Here is a 21,389-nt window from a genome sequence, read left to right as displayed (position 1 = left end):
CATTTCCCCTGCCCCCACCCACCTGTGACCCAGCCCCCATCGGCCTTCTCATCTCCCTGTTGCCCCCTGTCTAAGGCTGCCATCCACTCAGCCCCGAATGGCCCCTAGACAGGAGATCTGGCAGGTCTCCCTGTGGATCTGGGTGATGGGAGGGTGGGCTCTGGCTCGGTGCAGAAGGGGCTGAAGGCCAACGTCATCGGCAGCTTGTCCTTTTGCTCTTACTGACGTGAGGTCTGGGGGATGCTGATCAATAACCCTTCTTTCCTCTGCTCTGATGCGATCAGACAGGTGGGGAGTAAAGGGCTCATTTCTTCCTGGGAAACTGGGGACTCTGCCCAGGCCTGGGGTCTTAGCTTCCTCATTCTTCCCACAACCAGACTTCAAGGGCCTGCTGCCCCTTCCCCTACAGAGAGGGGGCAGAAGCCCTCCCACACCTGCCTGCCAGTGGAGGGGTTGGGGAACAGGCAAAACTGAGGTGGAGACTGTCCGTCAAGGGATGAAGTTCCATCGATGAAACTGGCAGCTTCTCCCAACCTCATGATCAGTGATTCAGGCATCTGTTGGGGAACTGGGAGGAGGATGGGACCCCCAACCTTCAGCACCCCGTTATTCTTTACCTGGGTAAGGTCAGGGCCCCCAAACTTGGCTTAGTGTCCTCCTGGAGGGCAAGGTGGAGTCTTTGGGAGGCCCTGCATCCCACAGAGCCCTGGTCTCCTGGCCACACCCATGTCCCTGGGCTTCTAGGGTCTCTGAACGCCCCCTTCCACCTCCGCTGTCCAGCTTCCTCCCCCTGAAGGGTCTAACCCTGCTCCCAGCTGAGTGTCACAGGGTCTGAGTGAAGGGGGTCGCACCAGTGAGACCTCCCTGTTCCTTCTTCCTCTGCAGGAGGCTGGAGGTCAGGAATCACCCCTCGCCGGGAGCAGCCCCCTCACTTCCAGTCGCCCAGGACTAGCTCCCTGGGAGGACCCGGCCTGGAGGGCAGGCTTTGGGGGGTTCCTGGCCTGCTTGCTCCCCTCAGAAAGCAGCTGCCTCAAGTGCCTACTCTTCTTGTCCAACTTCCTCTTCTCCCTGCTCAGCCTGCTGGCCCTGGCCATTGGGCTCTGGGGCCTGGCTGTCAAGGGGTCTCTGGGGAGTAGTTGGGGGTCCCCCCTGCCCGCAGACCCCATGCTGGGACTGGTGCTGGGCGGGCTGGCGGTCAGCGTGGTGAGCCTGGCGGGCTGCCTGGGTGCCCTCTGCGAGAACACCTTTCTGCTGCGCTGCTTCTCCGGGGGTGTCCTTGCCTTCCTGGTGCTGGAGGCCGTGGTGGGGGCCCTGGTGGTGGCCCTCTGGGGTCAGTTACAGGATGGCCTGGAGCACGTCCTGCGCCTGGCCATCACCCACTACCAAGACGACCCAGACCTGTGCTTCCTTATCGACCAAGTCCAGCTGGGGCTGCAGTGCTGTGGGGCGGCCTCCTACCAGGACTGGCAGCGGAACCTGTGAGTCCTGGAGCCCATGAGGGAGGAGGGCTGGAGAGGGGGTGGGCCGCACTCATATGCCCATACTCACTTGTACACACACTCACCTGTACAGGCTCCTCACCCATATACTCACATGTGTGCACACGCTCATGCAGGCACATTTGCACATGTACACGCTCGGGCCCAGCCAGGGCCACGTGATCACGCAGGGATGTTAACAGAGAAACTCAGCTGGCAGACGTAGAAAATCATTTTTGGAGATTGTTGTTTTGTTTTTTTCCAGTAAGGACATCATACAAGACATCTCAGTGTCAATTGAAAATATCTTTTAGGTTAATCTAGCTTCCCTTAGAGAAGGAAATGGCAACCCACTCCAGTATTCTTGCCTGGAGAATCCCATGGATAGAGGAGCCTGGCAAGCTACAGTCCATGGGATCACAAGAGTCGAACACGACTTAGTGACTAAACCACCACCAGCTTCCCTTGTGGCTCAGCTGGTAAAGAATCCGCCTGCAATGTGGAAGACCTGGGTTCAATCCCTGGGCTGGGAAGATCCCTTGGAGAAGACAAAGGCTACTTCAGTGTTCTGGCCTGGAGATTTCCATGGACTGTGTAGTCCATGGGGTCGCAAAGAGTTGGACATGACTGAGCAATTTTCACTTTCACTTTAGGTTAATCCAGGACATCCCTCTAGACTATGACCCCACGGTTCTCCCTCTACCATGTGTGTATGTATGTGTACATGTGTGTGTGTGTTTAGAGTCACATGGAGACTCTTGAAAACCAGCCACTTGTACCCGAGACTCCCTGAGACATGCTGAGCCCTTCCTTCCGATTACCAGGCACCCTACAAGCACTCGCAAGGCTTGTTCTCACTGGGTGGCCATGTGTGACTTTGGGTTGGTGGCAGCCCTTTCTGATGTTGTTATGTTCACCCAGCCTACCGGTTTCCAAGCCCCGGCCTTAGTGAAGCCCACTCTTCGAGGAGATGAGACTGTGCCTGTATGGGGCGGGGGGCAGTGAGGGATGAGCCTGCAGCTCACAGGGCCCTGGACGCTTTGACTAGATGCCTAATCAAAGCCGGGGCACCTGAGGGCTGCCTGAAGCAGGTGATAAGCGCGACACTCCCCCCAGGCCCTGTGAGCTCCTCCCAAGCCTCCTGTCCCTTGTTGCTGTCCAGTGTGGCCCCTCACACCCCCACCACAACCCACTGATCCCTACAGAAGCCTCTGCCAGTCCTCAGCCCACCTTCTCCGGCTCCAACCCTGCTGCTCAGACCAACTCAGCAGCATCTGTGGGGCGAGGCCGTCTTCCTTCCAGCCCCCATCAAACGCTGGCCTCCCTCCAACTGTCGTGTGTGGTGTGTGCCTTCTAGCCAAGAAGCTTGTGCGGAGGCCTGCCTGGTGTGGGATGAGTTATAGAGAACTGGATATTGTGTGTGTGTGCACGCGCGCATGCGCAGGTGTGCATGTGTGTGCCTCTATACATGCATGCCAGTGTGGATTCATGCTGTGTGTGTGTGTGTGTGTGTGTGCACTCATGCCTCTGTACTTGCATGCATACACGCGTGCATGCCTGCGTGCCTATGCATGTGTGTGGCCATGGAAGTTTGGAGGTGGGTAGGAGACATTCTGGGAAGCTCAGTGGTAAAGAATCTGCCTGCCAGTGCAGGAGACACGAGTTCAGTCCCTGGGTAGGGAAGATCCCCTGGAGAAAGAAATGGCTACCCACTCCAGTATTCTTGCCTGGAGAATCCCATGGACAGAGGAGCCTGGAGGACTACAGTCCATGGGATTGCAAAAGAGTCGAGCACAGCTTTAGCGACTAAGCAACCGCAAAGAGACAGTTCACACTGGGGTCCCAGACCAGGGGACCTGCCCTCCAGACTGACACTGTATGCCCTTCCAGGTACTTTAACTGCAGCTCCCCTGGGGTCCAGGCCTGCAGCCTTCCTGCCTCCTGCTGCGTTGACCCCTGGGAAGGCGGAGCCTCTGTCAATGACCAGTGCGGCTTCGGGGCCCTGGGCCTGGACGAGGACGCGGCCCAGAGGGTGGTGCATCTGGAGGGCTGTGGCCCCCCGCTCCTCCAGTGGCTGCGCAGTAACATCCGGACTGTGGGCTGCTATGCCATCGTGGTGGTGCTGGTCCAGGGGGTGGAGCTCCTGCTGGCCATCCAGCTGGTGAGGGCCCTGACTGTCCACAAGGGGGCAGAAGGGAGTGGGGGCCTGTCCGGAGGAACCCCAGACCCAGTGTCCCACCCTCTGCTAAACTGGTCCTGGTCTGACCAGCTGGGGGGACAAAAGACCCCAAAAAGATGCGGTCTGGGGCCGCAGGCCTCCCCTCCCCTCCCAGGGCATATGTCAGAGTAACCTGCCTGGGTGCTTAGGGACACACGGCTTGAACCCTCAGGCCACCTCCACCTACTGACTTCCAGCTTCCTAGGGTTCCCTTTCCCTCACACTGCCTGCTTGCTTGCAAACGCTGCTGTTCCAAGTGTAAGCTGACCTTGACGATGGCCTGGCCAGCATCTGCCTCCCACGAAGGGTGCCAGGCAAAGCCACCTGGCCGGCAGGGAGAGCGGGGGGCGAGAACTGGATGAAATCCTGCTGCCAAGCCCCCAGCTCTGAATTTCACCTTGACTCTCACTTCCAATTTTCACCTCTGACCTCCGCTCCCAACTGCCTCCAAGTCCCATCTCCAAGCCCAGCCTTCGAAGCCCCATGTCTTCACCGTAGCCTGGCACCTGCACTCCTCTGGGGCCATCTCCCCCTTTCCTGTCCATTGAGGCTCAGGCCTCTCCCTCCAGAGTCTTTTTTTTTTGGCACAGTGTAAGTTTTATTGCGATGTATCACTCATACAGTAAATTGCACCAACCTTAAGTGGGCAGCGTGAGGCTTCTTACTCGCCTACACACCTGTGCACCCCCTACCACTCCCAGGTCTAGCTCCAGCTCCAGCAGAGTTCTTTGTCCCCTACCCAAGGTCACCCCCGTTGGACCCTTGTTACCTTCAGTTCGCATGGCTTTTTCTGACCTTCACATAGACAGGATCATGGGGCCCCCTTCTTGAGAGTCACTGTCCAGTCACTGCTGTATGAACAGAGCCCCACATCCGTGTGGACATGCACCTGGGCAGTTTCCAGAAGGTGACTGCTAGTAGGGACAGTTTTGTGCAGGTCTATGTGTATATATGACAACGTGCCCCGCTGTGGGGTCAGGAGTGGAGTTGCAGAGTTGCTGGTGGGCATCTGTCTGGCTTTAGTGGACACTAAGGGTGGGCAGGGGAGCCCAGTTTCCCTGCACCTGTCTCCTCACCTGTGGGGAGCAAACAGGCCTTCTCTCCCCTTGACCCAAGCTCCCGTCCCTGCAGTACATGAGGCTGCCCGCCTTGCCCCGATCCAGCCTTCAGGAGCCTTCTCAGCACCCAACGTGTTTCCTCCCCTCAGCCTGGTCGAGGCCCCCCCCATCCCTGCCACCTGCGCCTGTGCCATCCACTCTTACTGAACAGACCCTATCCTCGGGCCCTGTCCCCACTGACAGCACACCCCAGACAAGTGGTGGGGAGCACGGCTAACTTTATTTGAAACAGGACAGCGAGCATGGGCCACGTTGGAAAGGACAAGCTTCCTACTGGTGTGACTGGTCCAGGGGGTTCTCATTGTCTGACGCCTGCAGGACTCCTGGCATCCACCTGCTGGCCCAACGGCTTCAACTGGGAAAGGCTAGTGAGGGGAGCCCGTTCTCACCCCCAGACAGTCAGGCCAGGAGGCGGGGTGTGGCAGACACCACTGGGAGGCCTGCCCTAGCTTTCCAGCCTGGGGAGGAGAGGGTCTGTGGACCAGTGTTTCTGGAAGTTAAGCAGAGCCTGGCTGCCCCGAGAGGGTGTCCTGAAGGGAACTGGTGGGCTCCTGGTAACTAGCATTCAGGAGGCTCCAGGCTGCCGCCCTGTGAGGGTCTCCAGACACAATCCAGACACTCTGGACCTCCCGGGGCACAGCTCTCCTCACAGGAATCTTGAGCAGGGGGTCAGGGTGGGCAGCGGAGTAGAGGGGCTGAGGGCGGGGGTCCAGGGCTAGATGATGCCGTACTGGGCCAGCTCGTGCAGCTCCAGGTGGTTGAAGGCCTCCCACGGGCAGATGACGGTGATGTCTGCAGGACAAGGGGGCAGCAGGTTGAGGGTCCCATGGCCCCCAGTGCCGCCACGCCCTCCGGGCCCTGTTGTCCACACCCCAGTGGTGAGAGTACAAGGTCCTTGAGCGTAGAGCCCTCCTCTCAGGACACACTACCTCTGGGGGGTATTGAACGGGTGCCTTGCCCAGGAAGAGAGTGGGTACAGCAGGCCTGGAGGAGGTGGGGTGCAAGGTGGGCCTTGCTGCTGGTGAGGGGGGGTTGGGGTGGGGACAGCAAGAGCTTTGTTCCTCCCAGCCCCTCCAAGCACCCACTGAGTAGGAACGACCCCACTCAGGTGGTGTCTGAAGCTTGCAGTCGGGAAAGGGAATGAATCACAGCTAGGGGGAGGTGCCCTCTGCCTGGGGTGGGGGGCTGGGCGAGCGGGGGGACCTAGGTGGACACTTGTGGTTGTCATACCTGTTCCCAGGCCTTCCATTCCAGGGATGTCATCACCAAACCTGCAAGGACAGAGCAGTCAGGGCCGGTGGCCAGGAAGAGGAGGGAGGGGGGCGTGTGTGGACTTGAGTGCAGGTTCCTGGGAACGTGGTGTGTCTGAGTGTGTCCTAGGTGTGTACAGATAGGGCTGCGTGTGTGGAGATGCACATCAGTAAGTGGGGTGCTGGTTGAGTGTCTGGGTGACAGTGTGGGTGGGTGTGCTTTCCAGACCTTTCAGCAATAACAGCTAAAAAGGACCCCCCTACCCGTCCCCAGGGAATGGGGACCCTGAGACAGGCCGGCTCAGGCCCCCGAGAACTGCCCCACCCACTTAAGAGGATGGGATCGCCTTCCACCAGAAAAGGGTGGCTGAGGCCCCACCCAGCCCCCCACCCGCAGTGCAGCCCCCCTCCCTCCTGTACAGCTGGTGGGCCCTCCACCCCCCTCTCAGAGCCACCCCTCCCACAGCTCTGCTTACCCTTGGACACCTTTCTTGGGGGGCTTGCTCTTGAACTGCCTGGTTTGCCGCTGCTTAAATTTCGGGGGCCCTTTCCTGGGAGTGACGGGTCCCCCCATCACCCTGGTGGCCGACCGGATCTCGGCCTTGGGTGGCTCCAGGTTCATGGCCAGGTTGGCAGAGATCCCGCAGCGACCTTCAGCTTCTGGACTCCCTCACGCTCTGGGCCCTCCTGCTTCCGACCCTCCTCGCAGGTCTCAACTCCCTGGAGTAGAGGAAATCCTGCAATATGAGACCCACTGGTCCCCAGTAGGACTTGGACGGCAGTCCCCTGCCCTGGGGAGCCTCTGCCAACTGCACCTGGGGCCCAAATGAGGACCAGGAACGGGGTGAGAGTGCTGGGTGGTCCCCAGGGGCACCCTCCTGATGGCTTCCTCCTTCTGCATTCCCCATCCCAATCTCTGGGGTGGAACACTCAGCCTCATTTATGGGGGCATGTTGGGCACCCAATGGTGCCTAAAAGTAGCCTGAGAAATGGGAGGGCAGGGGAGGGGCCTGTGTCACATTGAAACCCCCAACTGTGTAGCTGTGTAGCCTTGGTTCTAGCAGCATCTTCCCTCTGCTGGTAAACACAACCCCTCCACCCGCCACCACTTGCTAGGTGCCAGCAGCACCTGCTGGTGTCCTTAAACCCACTGCATGGAGTGGCCTCCCTTCCTCCTCTCCCCCAGAGCTTCCCCCTGGATGCCCTAAGCCCTGGTGACCTTGGCCAGGGGAAGCTCACCTTCCTTTAAGCCTATTAGCACCAGAGGGAGACTCTAATCTCTCAGGAAACACTGTGAGCCCAGAAGGTTCTGGGGCTAAGTACATGACACAGCCAGGAGCCGTAGCTACCCTGGCACTGGATGCCCCAGGCACCACCTCTTGTGGCCCCTTTTCTTGTCCCCCACTTGTGGGCTGCAATGCCTGACTTCTGTCTGTGGCCACTGCCTGCCGCCTGCTAGAGTTTAAGGGCTGAGACTAGTTGGGAGGCAAGGACAGCTGGTTCTATCAAGACCAGTGAGGAAGGCCTGGCCATGAGTACCAGGGCACCTAGGGTTGGATGGGCCCCGCTGTGGACCTCCCCTCCCTAAGTTTTGGCCTCTGTGCTGGCACCAGCATCAGCCTGAGAGGAACCGGGGATCAGGGGCTGGATCTACACTGGGGCCAAGGTGGACAGCAGCAGGTCTGGTGGCCCTGACGGCTCAAACCCCACAACATCCGCTCCTCACGGCCCAGGCGCTGTAGGCCCAGCCAGACCCTTTCGTCAGTCCCAGGCCATGGGCCTGGTGTGGGCAGTTCTGAGACCTGATGGAGCTCCAACTATCAGATGCTATCCCATGGAAACCACTGCCTGAGCTGCCCTGGCTCCAGCCTGGCCTGTGGCTTGTGCCCATTTAGGTTGGTTGAGGGTGTGTGGCCTGAGGTTCCGAGACCAGTGCTAGCCTGGGGGACAGCCTGCACCACCATCTGACACGGGGAGCAGAGGACGTGATAGGCTGGGCATCCTCTCTGAACAGGGCAGTGGCTGGCCTCCCAGAGACCCAGACCTCAGGACGGTGGTGAAAAGCCCACCAGCTCCCCACTCTCTAGGCAGATACCCACTAACACCCTTGGGTAAGTGGCCACCAGGAAAGGCAACCTGGGAAGGTTGCTACTCACCAGGTTCTGGGGCAGCAGGTCTCAGGGGACCGTGGGTGTGAGTGGCAGGCCTCCCTCAGCAGGGTGCCCGCTGGGCATTTATCCTGCAGCTGGGTAAGCTGATTAGGACTGTGCCTGACACCTCACTAATGAGATTGTGGGGCTGGGTAGCACTACCGAGGATTCCCCGAGATGGGGGAAGGGGCTCAGGTGCGGTCAAGGTAAGGACAAGCTGGGGACAGGGTCAGGACAGGCAAGGGATGTATGATCATGAACAACCAGCCTCTCCTGAAGCTGCTTGTTTTTAAAAAAATATTTATTTGCTACGCTGGGTCCTAGTTGTGGCATGCGAGATCTGTAGTTGCAGCATGGGAACTCTTAGTTGTGGCATGTGGGATCTAGTTCCCAGATCCGGGGTTGAACCCAGGCCCCCTGCATTGGAAGTACGGAGTCTTAACCCCTGGGCCGCCAGGAAGTCCCTGAAGCTGCTCATTTTTGAAGCAAAGATGACACGGCACTGGCTGCCATCTCAGGCCTCTCTCCGCTTTCAGTCCTGACTGCCGAGGAACCCCTTTCTGGCCCCCAAAGCCAGGTAGCCTGGTCCTGATTCACTTTGGTGGGCTCGCCTCTTATCCCTCCTCTTGCTGTGTGTTCTAAGGAACTCCTTCCACCCAAGGGCCTTTGTACCTGCTATTCCCACCACATGGTACATTTTCTACATCTCTCACCTTCCCCTAGCTTCCTCCTCCTGGGACTTCACAAAGACCAACCCCAGGTTCATATACACATAGAAAATCTTTCTTTTTTTTTTTCATAAATACGTTTTATTGAGAAACATACAGTAACTTCTTCCTACATCTCTGAGATTAACTACCTCTATGTTGTAGACCCCTTCAGGGGCCTCAGGCCCACTAAGGTCTGTTGTGCTTTTCTCTCCCAGGAAATCTCTTCCTGGGCCGTTTTCAAATCTGTAGGACATGACTGAAGTAGATGCTCTCTGACATAAAGTGTAACAAACCTGTATTGCTCCTATCATGTTTCTCTGAAAAAACCAAAGCTGATTCTGGATGACATCATTAGCTGGCCAAGACAGCTGGCACGACTGAGTGTATCCTCAGGCATCATTAGCACGGCAGCATGTCTTAGGGCTGTGTCGTTTCATTCTTCTGTCCACAGATCTGCCTTCATGGAAAATGCTGGCTTTACATTGAAGGCCTCTACCTGGGAAGGCCTGTTTTATCAGCTCAACTCCTTCGTGAAGTTGGATGAAGTCGGATCACAACCCTAGCTTTTCTTTTAAATGAGGAGATAAAATAGGCATAAATTCGTTTAACCCTGTCCGTCCAGGCCACTGGTATCAGAGCTTGGAAGTCTGCAGTTGGATGGATGGGATGCTTCCCAGGCCATCTGTGGGCATCTGTGCCCACCAGTGCTTTGCTAATGGCCACCTCACAGGACCAGATGGTCCTCCCTCTGCCGCACCACTGACAGTGACCAGAGCTGACCTGTGAGTGAGACTTCTGGGATGCTGGGACATGGAAGGGGGCCCCTGGGGTCATTGTCACTTGAATAGTCAAGGAAACAGGTTTATTTTCACCTTCACAGATTGGTGAAGGCTGTAGGTGCCCTGTGGACATATGATAATATGACATAAGCCTACAGATGATGACACAAAAGCCTGCTGTCTAACCACCACAGAGAACATATTTATTCTCAGGCAAAGTCAATAAACAGCTCTTCCTACTCCTGCCGACACCAGCCACACGAACGGGCCGTGGATAAAGGTGGCGGTGCGGGATCCTGAGGAGGAGTATGTCGGGGTGAGGGTGTCTGGCCAGGTGGCTCAGCCTCCACTCCTAATGCGGAGCTGGATCTCCATCCGGAGGAAGGCCTTGAGGTTCTCATCAGTCACATGCTCCTCCAGGGCAGCCAGGGCCCGCTCCCCGCCGTCCTGATAGTGCTGCAGCAGCGCATCTGCGTATTCCACCCACACACAGTTGGGGCAGCCGCTCATGCAGCAGTTGGTGGGTGGCTGGAGCTCAGGTGGTGGTGGGTACAGGGGTCCTGAAGGGCCCCCACCCTGCAGGGAGGACTTGGGCTGCCCGGTGCCCGCTGCACCTGCTTGGGACCCCACTTCCACATGGTTCTTTCCAAACTCTCTGTGGGCTTCACGGACTTGGATCCTGCGAAGAAGGCTGCCGCCTCCAGGAAGCTTTTGGCACCAGTCCCAGCTGGACAGTGGCCCCTAAGGATGCAGATAAGCACATGAGTCTTTAGGAAGCTGGTAAGGCCCAGCCTGCCTCCTGCTCTGGGCAAACTTTGGCTTCCTGTCACTGGCAGGGGACTCCATGTCTTTCTCAGCTTCCTTAATTCCTGCATGACCTTAGACAAGTTACTTCTTCTTTAGACTCAGTTTCCCATTTGTAAAAGGGACCTGACGCTTGGGATGAGGATGACCCATAAGTTCATGAGAGAGGCTGGGTTCAAGGCCTGGCACTAGGCAGGCACTCCAGCAGATGGTGAGTGGAGAGACTGTACCTCCAGCTAAGATGCCTTTGCCTGGTGGTCAGGACTGTGGCGGGGGTGGAGGCTTGTGAGCTCCAGGCCAAACAGCCACCTCTCCCTCTCCAACCAGTACTCCCACATTTCCCTCCCGTGACCATCCTGACTAATCGCATCACCCCTTCATCCCTCTTCCTTCTGTCACAGGAGAAGCCCAAGTCATTCCCAAGGTCCAGGGCGCAGCCTTCTCCCCACCTGGAGCCCCCACCCAGGCCCCTTGCTCTGTCTCCAGGGCACTGAACACGGGCCCAAACTTTATTTCTCTAACTTCTCCAGCGAGGAGCATCAGCTCCTATTCACTGAGGTTTCCCCAAAGGCCTTGCACACAGCAGCTGTTCAACAGGTACTGGACGGGGGGAACGAGAGCAGAACCCGCCGGCACTACCCCGAGGTCTGATCAGCGGCCGGAAAAGCGGGGCTCCTCCGCCCCCATGGGGCCCAGCCTCCCGAACACATCCCGTCCCCGTCTCCGTCCCCGCTTGTACTTGCCCCGCCGAGGGTAGCGGCAACCACCGCCCGGCCTCCCCCAGTTACCCTTCTCAGCAGCATTGCCCGCGGCCTGGCTCACTGCGCACGCGCTGCAGGCGGCCGTGAAAGGCGGCCGTCCTGGCCAATCCCGACCCGTCAGGGAACTGTACAGCGCCGATGGGAGCAGGAAGCGGAAGTGGGGGGCGTAGGGCATGACCGCGCGGGAGTGCGGAAATGGCTGTTCTTTGAACCCCGTGCTTGCAGAGATGGCTGGACTCCGGCGCGGAGCGGCGGCGGTGGCCCCGGCGGGAACGGCGGGGTTTGGGAGACCAGGGCGACAGCAGGGCCGGAGGCAGCAAGAGTTGGGGAAGCAGCGCGCGGCGCCACGGCCGGGACCGCGCAGGTGGGTACGGATCTCACCGCCCTGAAGACACCTCGGCGCCCCTCCGCATGCCGGGCACAGCTCGCTGCCGGGTCCGGGCGGTGGGCGTCCCGGAGGATCAGCTGGGTCGGCAGAGGCGTGACGGAGTCTCCGGTGTGGCCCATGTCACCTTCCGGGCGCCGTCTTGTCATCCTGGACGAAGTCAGGTCCTCCCACGCAGGGAAACCGGTCCAGGGACAGTCTCCGGGCGGGCTAGGACGAGGTCGTGCTCCCTTGACCGGCACGCCCGAAAGCGGCCAGGTTAGCCTGCGAAGTTTCTTTCTCCAGGCTGAGCTTCGGTTTCTCTGATTCTGTTTATGCTCCACTTGAGACCTGTCTCACCCCCGTGTTCTCCTTCACAGCAAAGAAAAGAAGAAAGTGAATTGCAAGCCCAAGAACCAGGATGAACAGGAAATTCCTTTCAGGCTGCGAGAGATTATGAGGAGCCGGCAAGAGATGAAAAATCCTGTCAGTAACAAGAAGAGGAAGAAAGAGGGTAACTGCAGGCCTATGCTGGGTGGCCAAAAAGCCTTGTGTGTTTGAATCCACTTAATTTCACAAGTAAAAAGAAATCTGCCAGGCTTGGGCAGTTCAGACGGTGCAGGAGCATGTGGAAGGCTGACTGAAGGCTGGTGTCACCAGGGCCAGAGCGGTGGGTGGCAGCAGGTGACAAGGTGGTTTCAGGTGAGGCTCCAAAAGGAGTCCCTGGGGCCTCATGGGCTAAGATGGAAGTGTTGATTTCCACCACTGCCCCCCAAGAGTAGTGGAGATACATCAGAGGGGACAGTCAGTTCAGATTTACTTGAAGAAAAAGGTTGCTGTGTAAGGATTGAGGGGGTGAGAGGACACTGCAGGCCAGCCTTACTATGATGATGGTTCCTTGGACCAGAGTGCAGAAGTCATGGTGGAGAGAAGTGGATGGTTTCCAGAGGTTATGGAGGGAATTGATCAGACCCTCTGGGAAGTTCATTTCCATACACCCCCGCCCCACCCCTTTCCCCAAGGCCAGGTGGGGTGCCCACCTGTCAGCCTCTCCCTGAATGCTGGGGGAATTGGGTCCAGAGTGTTTGTGTTTCGTGTACACGTATAGGTGTATGTGTTCCTAAACATGACACTGACTTTGCAGCAATGCTGTTTTGTCATTTCTTTGTAAACCTTAGTCTTTTTATTGGGGGTTAGATGGCTGCCAAATCAATAGTGAAGTAAAGAATTGAGGAAGCAGAGGGGTAGAGGAGGTCACTGACCCAGATGGATGATGGCACATTCTGAACCATGCCCTATAGAGTCAGCACTTTTGGGGGGTTAAATTATTTTAAAAAACATAAACTTATGTATATGGTGAAATCAGTTCTGAAAGGTATGAGGTGAGGTGTCTTTGAATCCTGTTCCCTCCCCCTAAAAGAAACCACTATTCATCTTCTTTTTGCCTTCCCAGGGGAAATGTTAGGCCTATTTTAGTTATTCACATGTTAGTCATACGTATTTCACATTTCACATATTAGTAAAAGCTATACTTTCATTCTGTATATTGTTTGGTGTCCTGGGTTTTCCCTTCCAGTGGATTTTGTAGATCTTTCCATGCCCTTTCCCATAGCTCCACGAAGCTCTCCTCAGCAGTTGTGCAGTGACACGTTTGGATGAACATAAGGGGATTCATTCAGCTGGTCACCTAGTGACGGACACTTAAGGTCTCGTCACTTTTTTCAGCTGAGCTGCAGAGGACATCTTTGATGTGTGCCAGTGAGCTGTGGGGATGCCACCCAAGGGTGCCCCCAGCTGGCATCTTAGAGATTGTTTAGTTCCCATGTGAGTCTGCTCTTCCCTTTCTGCAGCCTGGGGAGGGGAGATGGACATGGTGACCAGCCCAGCACCACCCAGTCCACCCCCGCTGCCTTCATCACTCTCCCCTCTGAGGCCTCCCTTTGTCCTCAGCCCAGGCGGCCTTCAGTAAGACATTGGAGAAGGAAGCAAAGGGAGTGGAACCAGACATTGCCATACCCAAGTTCAAGCAGAGGAAGTGGGAGTCCGACAGGGCCTATGTCCGGCGTATGGAACAGGAGGCGCAGCATGTGCTGTTCCTCAGCAAGAACCAGGCCAACCGGCAGCCCGAGGTGCAGGCGGCTCCCAAGAAGGAGAAGTCAGAGCGGAAGAAAGCGTGAGTGGGAGCTGGAGGGGCTGGGAGGCAAGGCTGTGGGGTTCCTCGAGTGTCTTCTACATTGACAGCATCTTGTTGCCAAGGGGCACCCTCCCTACCCCATGATTCAGAGCCAGCAGGACCTGGTGTCAGTCTCTGTTTTTCTCTGCACCTCAGCCTTTTGACCTAGGAGGCTCTGAACCCGCAGAACTCTGAAAGCCTAGCGTTCAGAGTTTGTCTGTGCCTCTCTGTGGAAAGCATCAAGGGATCCAGGAGCCAAGCGAGGGCGAGCTGTCCCCTCCAGCCCAGTCATTGTAGGGAAGTAGAAAAAAGGTGAGACTCCTTCCCAGGAGTGCTTGCAAGCCACCAGGGGGACTGTTCCTGCCCCACAGAAGTTAGTTTCCAGGATTGACCTTTCCAGCCCCAAAAAGATTTGAGAGCCTGTAGCTGTGTCATTTGGACAAGTTCTGTGACCTCTCAGACTCAGCTTCCTGGTGAAGATTCTGGCACCAGGAGGAAGCCCACCACCAGCTGCCCATCCCTACTCTCAGCCCTAGAGGTCTAGGACACAAGCTATATGCTACCTTCTTGAGCCTGTGGGTGGGGGCTGGGGCAGTGGTTTTAGCAAACAAATGCTTTTTGAGATGTGTTTCTGCCTCTACTGAAACTTTCGTCGTGAACCAAGCCAGGCCTTCATCAGAAATTTCTCTGAAAGCAGGGACTGCCTGGGTAGCCCAGTGCTGCCACTGCGAGGGGCATGAGTTCCATCCCTGCTTGGGGGAACTGAGATCCTGCATGCCATGTGGCGTGGACTTAATTTAAAAAGAAAGAAAAAAATTTCCCTAAAGCTGTAAAAGTTTGATTGTTTTCAGCTTTGTGGAGTTTCTCCATGTCCACTTATAGTACACGTACTCCTCATATTAGCCAATGAAAATAACATCACACAAAACCTGTCCCAGGTACCAGTAAAAGCCACAGTGATCTCCAGCACTCATTGGACGCTGATTCCAGTAACAGTAAGGAGCCACGTCACACATGCTACTGTGCAGGGCCCTTGAGACCCAGCAGCACAGTTGACACTTGGGGCAGGTGATTCTCTGGGGTGGGGGCTGTTCCATGCCCCGTAGGACAGTGAGTGGCATACCTGGCCTCCACCCATGAGGTGCCAAGAGCACCCCACACACACACACACATTGTAACAGCCCAGGACATCTCTAGACATTGTCACATGGCTCCAGGGCTACTGATGCTGAGGACCCTTGACCTAGAGCTTTGGGAGGGTCTGCTGGGTTCAGGAGCGCTCTCTGTAGGTCGTGGGGTTTGGAGGCAGCCCCCTGGGGTCTGCCGTGGAGCATCCCCCGTGAGCAGGGGTGACCTCTGCCTCTTCCCGAGTCCAGTCAACCGAGGGTTTAGGAGTAAGAGCAGCACTGTGCTCTCTTCCCAGGTTCCAGAAGCGGCGACTGGACAAGGCCCGGCAGAGGAGGGAGGAGAAGGCAGCAGAGAGGCTAGAGCAGGAGCTGCTCCAAGGTAGCTTTTCCGGAAGCAGTTGTTCCGGGGTCAGTGGGTGGGCTAACAGTGGCTCTGGGTGCCAGGGCTGCAGGGCTTGTGTGGGCACCAGGCTTCAGCTGTGCTCCTCTGCCCCTGCAGACACGGTGAAGTTCGGTGAGGTCGTGCTGCAGCCCCCAGAGCTGACCGCCAAGCCCAGGATGAGTGTGAGTAGGGACCAGGTAAGCAGGAGTTCGGGGAGTTGCCCTTTTTGCTCCTTGATGCTGCTGGGTCCAGGGCATACAGGAGAGCACCATGTTCTCACGGACTGACTTTTGGACTTTTGAACTGACCTAGACCCTTCCTGGCGTGCTGCGATTCATGGGGTTGCAAAGAGTTGGACACAACTGAGCGACTGAACTGAGATCCTTCCTTAACCTCCCCTCCTTCCTGAACCTGTGCCTCAGCCTCCCTCTCTCTGTTCTTCAGCCTGGCAAGAAATCACTGATGCTGAAGAAGCTTTTAAGCCCCGGCAGTGTGTCCCAGCCTTTGACCACCTCGCTGGCCAGACAGAGGATCGTGGCGGAGGAGAGGGAGCGGGCCGTGAACGCCTACAGGGCGCTAAAGAGACTGCAGCAGCAGCGGCAGGAGACTCAGTCGCCACAGCCACCCCACCTCCCTCCCGGGAAGAAGCCAGAGATGCAGCTGTGATGACGAGGGACCAGAGCTGCTGCACCTCGGCTGGAGCTGGACAAGCAGATGGCCTACAGTTGAGCGTCCTTTCCTAGGACATATCCTGGGACTCAGGTGGGGGAGTGGGCTCCTGTGTTTTTTTCTCCCTAGAAACTGCTCTTTCAGGAGTGACCATCCACTGGACCCATGTCTCGCACAGAGCATCGTCTGTCTCCTGAGCCCCCATAGATGGAGCCACCATCTGGGTGAGATGCAGTCAGCGTCGTTCCCTTAAGCCTAGCGTCACATGCAGCTTTGTTCTGAACACACAGGTCCAGGCTGAGACACAACCCAGCCACTTTAGGGAGGGCCAATCCCGTAATCCTGTCCCTAAATGCCAGTGAGTTGTAGATACTGCTGACTCGATAAGCGAGGCTCTACCGGATTCGACAGAGCCACATGGCTGGAGCCAAAGCCAGACAGCAGGCTGGTGTGGGGCAGGGGCGGGGGTTCAGCATCTAGGCCACCTAGACCACTGTCATCATGGTCCCCACAGGGCAGGCGGAGCCACCCCAGCTTATGTTGGGGTGCGAAGACTAAGCCACCCACACCGTGGATGGGGAGGCTGAGTCCTTATATCATCAGGGTCTCTGGGGAGGACACGGCAGGGCTCTCCAGCAGGTCAGGAGTGGCTAGACAGCAAGGACAGGGGCCCAGCTCAGGGCTCTCGCGATCAGAGCAGCCATGTGAGTTCCTGCTAAGGGCAGGGCCTGGCAAGGTTTGAACCTCCCACGGGCGCCAAAGGAGAGAGGACCTGGGTTTAATCCTCCTGCTCAGGTGTGGGATATAAATGAGAGCATGGGGATGTGGCTTACAGGCTGCTAGCAGTCGAACATGGAGGGACAGGGTCAGGGCGCTTATCGCCCTGTTGGAGGTTGACAGCTGCTGGGCTGCCTTGCTCTCTACAGCTCAGGCTCCTCTAGCCAGCAAAGGTGGCCTGGGCACCTCAGCCAGTGCTAGGCCTCAGCGCTTGCCAGGGCGGCCCGAGAGAATGAGTGTAGAGTGGTATGGGGTCTGTTTTGCTCTTCCCCAAGTTTGTATTTTATGCAGTGAAGTTTATTTTTGAATTAAAAGATTGAAGTTCTGGAAGCTGTACCTGGAATCAGGGTGTCACTCTCTGGGGTGTGTTTCTGCATGGTGGGTGGCCCCAGCCCTTGCATGGGGCGGCCAGGTGCTGGCTGGCTGCAGTAGCCAGGACTCACCCCCCATCACATGGCAGTTGGGGCGGGCAGCGCATCTCTCGTTCAGTGCTGGCATCCTTCTTACAATTGGGTTCTGAGACAGGCAGGGCAGTGAGAGCAAGGGATGAGGTGGAGCCGCTAAGAAACACCGGTGTTTCCTGGACGCACTGTAAGTATGGATTGAACGTGGGAATGAGGAAACAGGTCATGGTGAAGGAAGTTTGCCCTTGGTCACATGAAATGTGGAAATTATATTTCCTTAGACCCTTGTTGGAGTGCCTCTAAAAACTGGTCAAGTCGCCTCAGCTGGCTTTACCATCAGAGATGTCACCAGGCCCAACCTAACCCATCAGTGATGGTGACCAGGCTGGGGTCATCCCTCTGAGATGGGCCCCCAAGCTGGGCATCACCCCTCAGGAATGGACCCAGATTCAGGTCACCTTTAGAGATAGAACCCAGGTAGGATCAGCCATCAGGACATCCAGCCTGCGTTAAGGGTGTTGACTCTTGGCATGAAATAAGATCTTTGGCGAAAATGAGTTTATTGGAATCAGAATTTCAATTCAGAACAAGCAAACTGTGTGGCAAGATGGAGAAGACAAAGGGAAGGTGAGCTTTTACTAGGTTTTAGGAGGAATTGATGCTTTTGAACTGAAGTGTCGGAGAAGACTCTTGAGTCCCTTGGACTGCAAGGAGGTCAAACCAGTCAATCATAGAGGAAATCAGTCCTGACTGTTCATTGGAAGGACTGATGCTGAAGCTGAAGCTCCAATACTTTGGCCACCTGATTTGAAGAACTGATTCATTTGGAAAAGACACTGATGCTGGGAAAGATTGAAGGCAGGAGAAGGGGACGATAGGGGAGGAGATGGTTGGATGGCCTCACCGACTCGATGGACATGAGTTTGAGGAAGCTCGGCAAGTTGGTGATGGACAGGGAAGCCTGACGTGCTGAAGTCTGTGGGGTCGCAGAGAGTCAGACACGACTGAGCGACTGAACTGAAGTGAGGAGGAAATTAGGAGGGATCTGGTTTTCCATTGGCTGCAGTGAGTAGCTTGTTTCTGAATCAGAGGAAATCTTTCTGCTGGGCCTGTGAGCTGTGGTGCTGAGGGATGCATGCATGAGAGAGCGTTCCCTTCAGAGCTTCCCGACTCCATTCTGATTGAGCTTTCCTTTGCTCATTTCCACATTTCCTCCTCCCTTTTGATCCGGTCTTTGCTTGAGAGCATCACTGATCAGTTTTAGTGGAATTGTATTTTGTCCCTCAATGCCAGGACCTTGCCTGGACATCGTGTCCCACATCAGAGAGAAAGTGCATAGTGATTGACACTGAGTGAGGCCACGTTTGAGTAACAAGGAAAGTAGAAGGAGAAACTCTCAGCCACTTTCCCTGTTAAAATCATATCTTGTAAAGAAAGTACAAGCATCAGTAGTCATCTCAAGGCACTGAGTCAACATCATTGTATTTAGTGTGCATTTCTGCAGGGGGTTGACCAGAAACATGTACGAAGTTTTAAAATAGGGAATTCCTGGTGGTTCAGTGGTTAGTACTTTGCACTTTCCCTGCCAAGAGCCCAAGTTCAATCCCTGGTTGGGGAACTAAGATCATGCAAGCTATGCAGCATGGGGAAAAAAAAAAAAAAAAAAAACAGAAACAAAACCCCAAAACTATGCAAAGCAGAATGCAAAAGTAATATATGACAACTAGCTTGTATGATGGTTCTAAACCATGACCCTAGACCTGAAGGTAGCTGAAAAATCAAAGGGCCAAGGAGAGTCAGGTGAAATTCGTGCTTGTTCCCTCATCTTGTGTAATTGAGTTTCTACTTCTCCAAAGGTGTTTATCCAAGTAGTAGTAGTTGTAGTTGCTATTGGACAAATGCCTCCTTATTCATTAAGTACGAGATCAAAGTCTCTGTGGCTGTCTAAAGTTACTTTAGTGGATGAATCAAGTGCTGGTTGTTGGGCCGCACAATTTCTGGTTATGTGCCCATTGGCACGTACTCTGACCTAAGGAGGTTTTGATGAGAACTGGCCAAATGACACAGACTTGTATAGACAGCACTTGACCAATAAAGTGGGTTCCTCCGTCGCTATGAAGTTCAAAAAGTGTTCCTTTCCAATGGTATCTGAGCCACCGAGGAGGCAGTGGCCTGGCTGGGTGGAAAAGCTTCAGTCCAATGAAAAAACATGCAAATCATTGTTGCTGTTTGGTCATTAAGTCATGTCCAACTCTTTGCAACCTCATGGGCTATAGCGCACCAGGCTCCTCTGTCCGTGGGATTTCCTGGGCAAGAATACTAGAATGGGTTGCCATTTCCTTCTCCAGAGGATCTTCCCCACCAAGGGATGGAACCTGCGTCTCCAGCATAGGCAGGGTCCTTTACCACTGAGTCACCAGGGAAGCCCTGCCAATACCAAGAATTATACCCATGAGATGGTGGGCAGCTCTGTGAAACCCACTTGCCAAACCTCAAATGGTCTGTCAGGCAATTTGGAGCGTCTGGGAGGGAGCCCCGTGGACACTTTTTCTGGATTGCATTTTCAGAATGTGACACCAACCCTGGATCCAATATCTTCCCACATAATGCTGCATAAGTGCCTGGCAGTGTCTGCTGAGAATTCATTACTCGGGAAAGCAACACTGAAGCCTGCACACTGGTGTTCAGCTTCTTAAGGCCCAGCACTGTAAACAGCGTGTCCACCTGCCCCTCACTTTATCACCACCAGTCTGGTGTAAGGGCACGATCTGTTCACTCCTGTTGGAAGAGCACTAAGTGTTGTGGGTTCAGTATCTTTTTTTCTTGATTTGCTGAGGTTTATTGGAGACCTCCACAATTGGGAATCGAGCTCTGAGGCAGGGACTGTTCAGTAGTACTGGGGTTGAGCACTGAGAATGTAGCTCCAGTATAGAAAATTCATTCCCAGTCTGGAGAGTTGTTTCTCTGAACCAATTAAGAGGGAGACTTGGAAAAACTGATTTCCTGGAGTCCCATCACTGAGAAGTGGGAGGACACTAGAAAGATGGATTGGGTGACTGAAGATGTCCAGAGCGCTTTGGTTTCTCGAAGTCTTTCTTTCAATGTCCTGGCTTCTTAAAATAATGATGAAGGCTGGGAGGACTTTGCTTAGGGGACTCTTAGCTGTTGAACTGAAATATTAAGGATTTTAATGTTTTTCTTTCTTAGTAGACTCATCTAGGGTGCAGGCTAATCGGTTTGCCAAGTTAACTATGTCTTCAGAGGACAGTTTCCCATTCTATTCTAGTTCTCTTAACCAAGAAAGTCCTGGTTTGGCCTGTTAATGAACAGAGTTGAAGGATAGGGAGACCAGCATTCTTCTGAAAAACAATTTGGAATCGACTTGTGATGGTGTGATTTATGTATAATACACATTTAGTCTTCATCCTCATTTCTGGCACAGAGCTCCTAAAACCCTTGGAATTTTCTGATTAGAGCAACAAAGATGTCTCTTGTTAGGTGAATGAGTTGGGTTTTGGACCCCACCTAAACATCGGGGCTGGCTACCAAGAGAACCAACGTGATTAGAGGGTTAGAACTTCTCAGTGTCCATTACCTCCAACTGCCCAAACTCCAGGGAGGGGAGAGGGCCTGGAAGTTGAATTAATGATTCAATCAATTATAAAACACAAAGGGCAGAATTTAGCGAACTTTCAGGTTGGTAAACATGGCAACGTGGGGAGTGTTCACTGGAGGGCGCATGGGAACTCTGCCCTTTCCCCATACCTTGTTCTAGGGCTCTTTTTCATCTGGCTGAGTCATGTTCTTTTATAACCAGTGATCTGGTAAGTAAACTGTCTCTGAGTTCTGTGAGCCACTCTAGCATATTAGTTGAACCTGAGGAGGGCGGTCTTGGGAATCCGATTTATAGCCTAGCTGTCAGTCAAGAGCAGAGGTAGCAACCTGGGCTTGCAATTGGCTTCTGAGGGCAGTTGTTCAGTCTTGCACCTCATCTTATAAAAACAGAAGGCATATAACTGCCGTTCGGGACATGCTAAATGGAAACCAGTAAGGGTGGCTGAAAAAGACCCTGATGCTGGGAAAGATTGAAGGTGGGAGAAGGGGACGACAGTGGATGAGATGGTTGGATGGCATCACTGACTCAATGGACATGAGTTTGAGTAAACTCTGAGAGTTGGTGATGGACAGGGAGGCCTGGTGTGCTGCAGTCCATGGGTCACAGAGT

General features: G+C 55.1%; 4 protein-coding genes across 6 annotated transcripts; 2 read left to right on the top strand and 2 right to left on the bottom strand.

Moving 5' to 3' along the window:
* Nucleotides 1-510: 510 nt before the first annotated feature.
* TSPAN10 (tetraspanin 10) lies at nucleotides 511-4,961 on the top strand. The gene is made up of 4 exons (XM_019980494.2): nucleotides 511-621; nucleotides 886-1,478; nucleotides 3,369-3,676; nucleotides 4,828-4,961. The coding sequence occupies exons 1-4, from the start codon at nucleotides 511-513 to the stop codon at nucleotides 4,959-4,961; spliced, it is 1,146 nt and encodes a 381-aa protein (XP_019836053.2).
* Nucleotides 4,962-5,015: 54 nt separating this feature from the next.
* PDE6G (phosphodiesterase 6G) lies at nucleotides 5,016-11,408 on the bottom strand. 2 transcript variants are annotated; one of them, XM_070773909.1, is made up of 4 exons: nucleotides 11,296-11,408; nucleotides 6,541-6,784; nucleotides 6,045-6,085; nucleotides 5,016-5,606 (listed from the first exon to the last, which is right to left on the bottom strand). In XM_070773909.1, the coding sequence occupies exons 2-4, from the start codon at nucleotides 6,684-6,686 to the stop codon at nucleotides 5,530-5,532; spliced, it is 264 nt and encodes an 87-aa protein (XP_070630010.1). In that variant the 5' UTR covers nucleotides 6,687-6,784; nucleotides 11,296-11,408; the 3' UTR covers nucleotides 5,016-5,529. The 2 variants fall into 2 exon arrangements, with proteins under 2 accessions (XP_070630010.1, XP_019836257.1); XM_019980698.2 differs by having other exon boundaries at nucleotides 6,541-6,780; nucleotides 11,247-11,352.
* OXLD1 (oxidoreductase like domain containing 1) lies at nucleotides 9,882-11,426 on the bottom strand. 2 transcript variants are annotated; one of them, XM_019981096.2, is made up of 2 exons: nucleotides 11,296-11,426; nucleotides 9,882-10,444 (listed from the first exon to the last, which is right to left on the bottom strand). In XM_019981096.2, the coding sequence occupies exons 1-2, from the start codon at nucleotides 11,308-11,310 to the stop codon at nucleotides 10,043-10,045; spliced, it is 417 nt and encodes a 138-aa protein (XP_019836655.1). In that variant the 5' UTR covers nucleotides 11,311-11,426; the 3' UTR covers nucleotides 9,882-10,042. The 2 variants fall into 2 exon arrangements, with proteins under 2 accessions (XP_019836655.1, XP_019836654.2); XM_019981095.2 differs by having other exon boundaries at nucleotides 11,251-11,381.
* Nucleotides 11,427-11,439: 13 nt separating this feature from the next.
* CCDC137 (coiled-coil domain containing 137) lies at nucleotides 11,440-17,096 on the top strand. Its single transcript, XM_070773904.1, has 6 exons — nucleotides 11,440-11,632; nucleotides 12,013-12,146; nucleotides 13,583-13,805; nucleotides 15,229-15,311; nucleotides 15,432-15,511; nucleotides 15,759-17,096. Exons 1-6 carry the CDS (start codon nucleotides 11,442-11,444, stop codon nucleotides 15,978-15,980), a joined length of 933 nt encoding a protein of 310 aa, XP_070630005.1. The 5' UTR covers nucleotides 11,440-11,441; the 3' UTR covers nucleotides 15,981-17,096.
* The last annotated feature ends 4,293 nt before the right edge of the window (nucleotides 17,097-21,389 follow it).

Source organism: Bos indicus, chromosome 19, assembly GCF_029378745.1.
Source record: "Bos indicus isolate NIAB-ARS_2022 breed Sahiwal x Tharparkar chromosome 19, NIAB-ARS_B.indTharparkar_mat_pri_1.0, whole genome shotgun sequence".
NCBI lineage: Eukaryota > Metazoa > Chordata > Mammalia > Artiodactyla > Bovidae > Bos > Bos indicus.
Note: the sequence above shows the minus strand (reverse complement) of the source record. Positions and strands in the feature narration are given on the sequence as shown.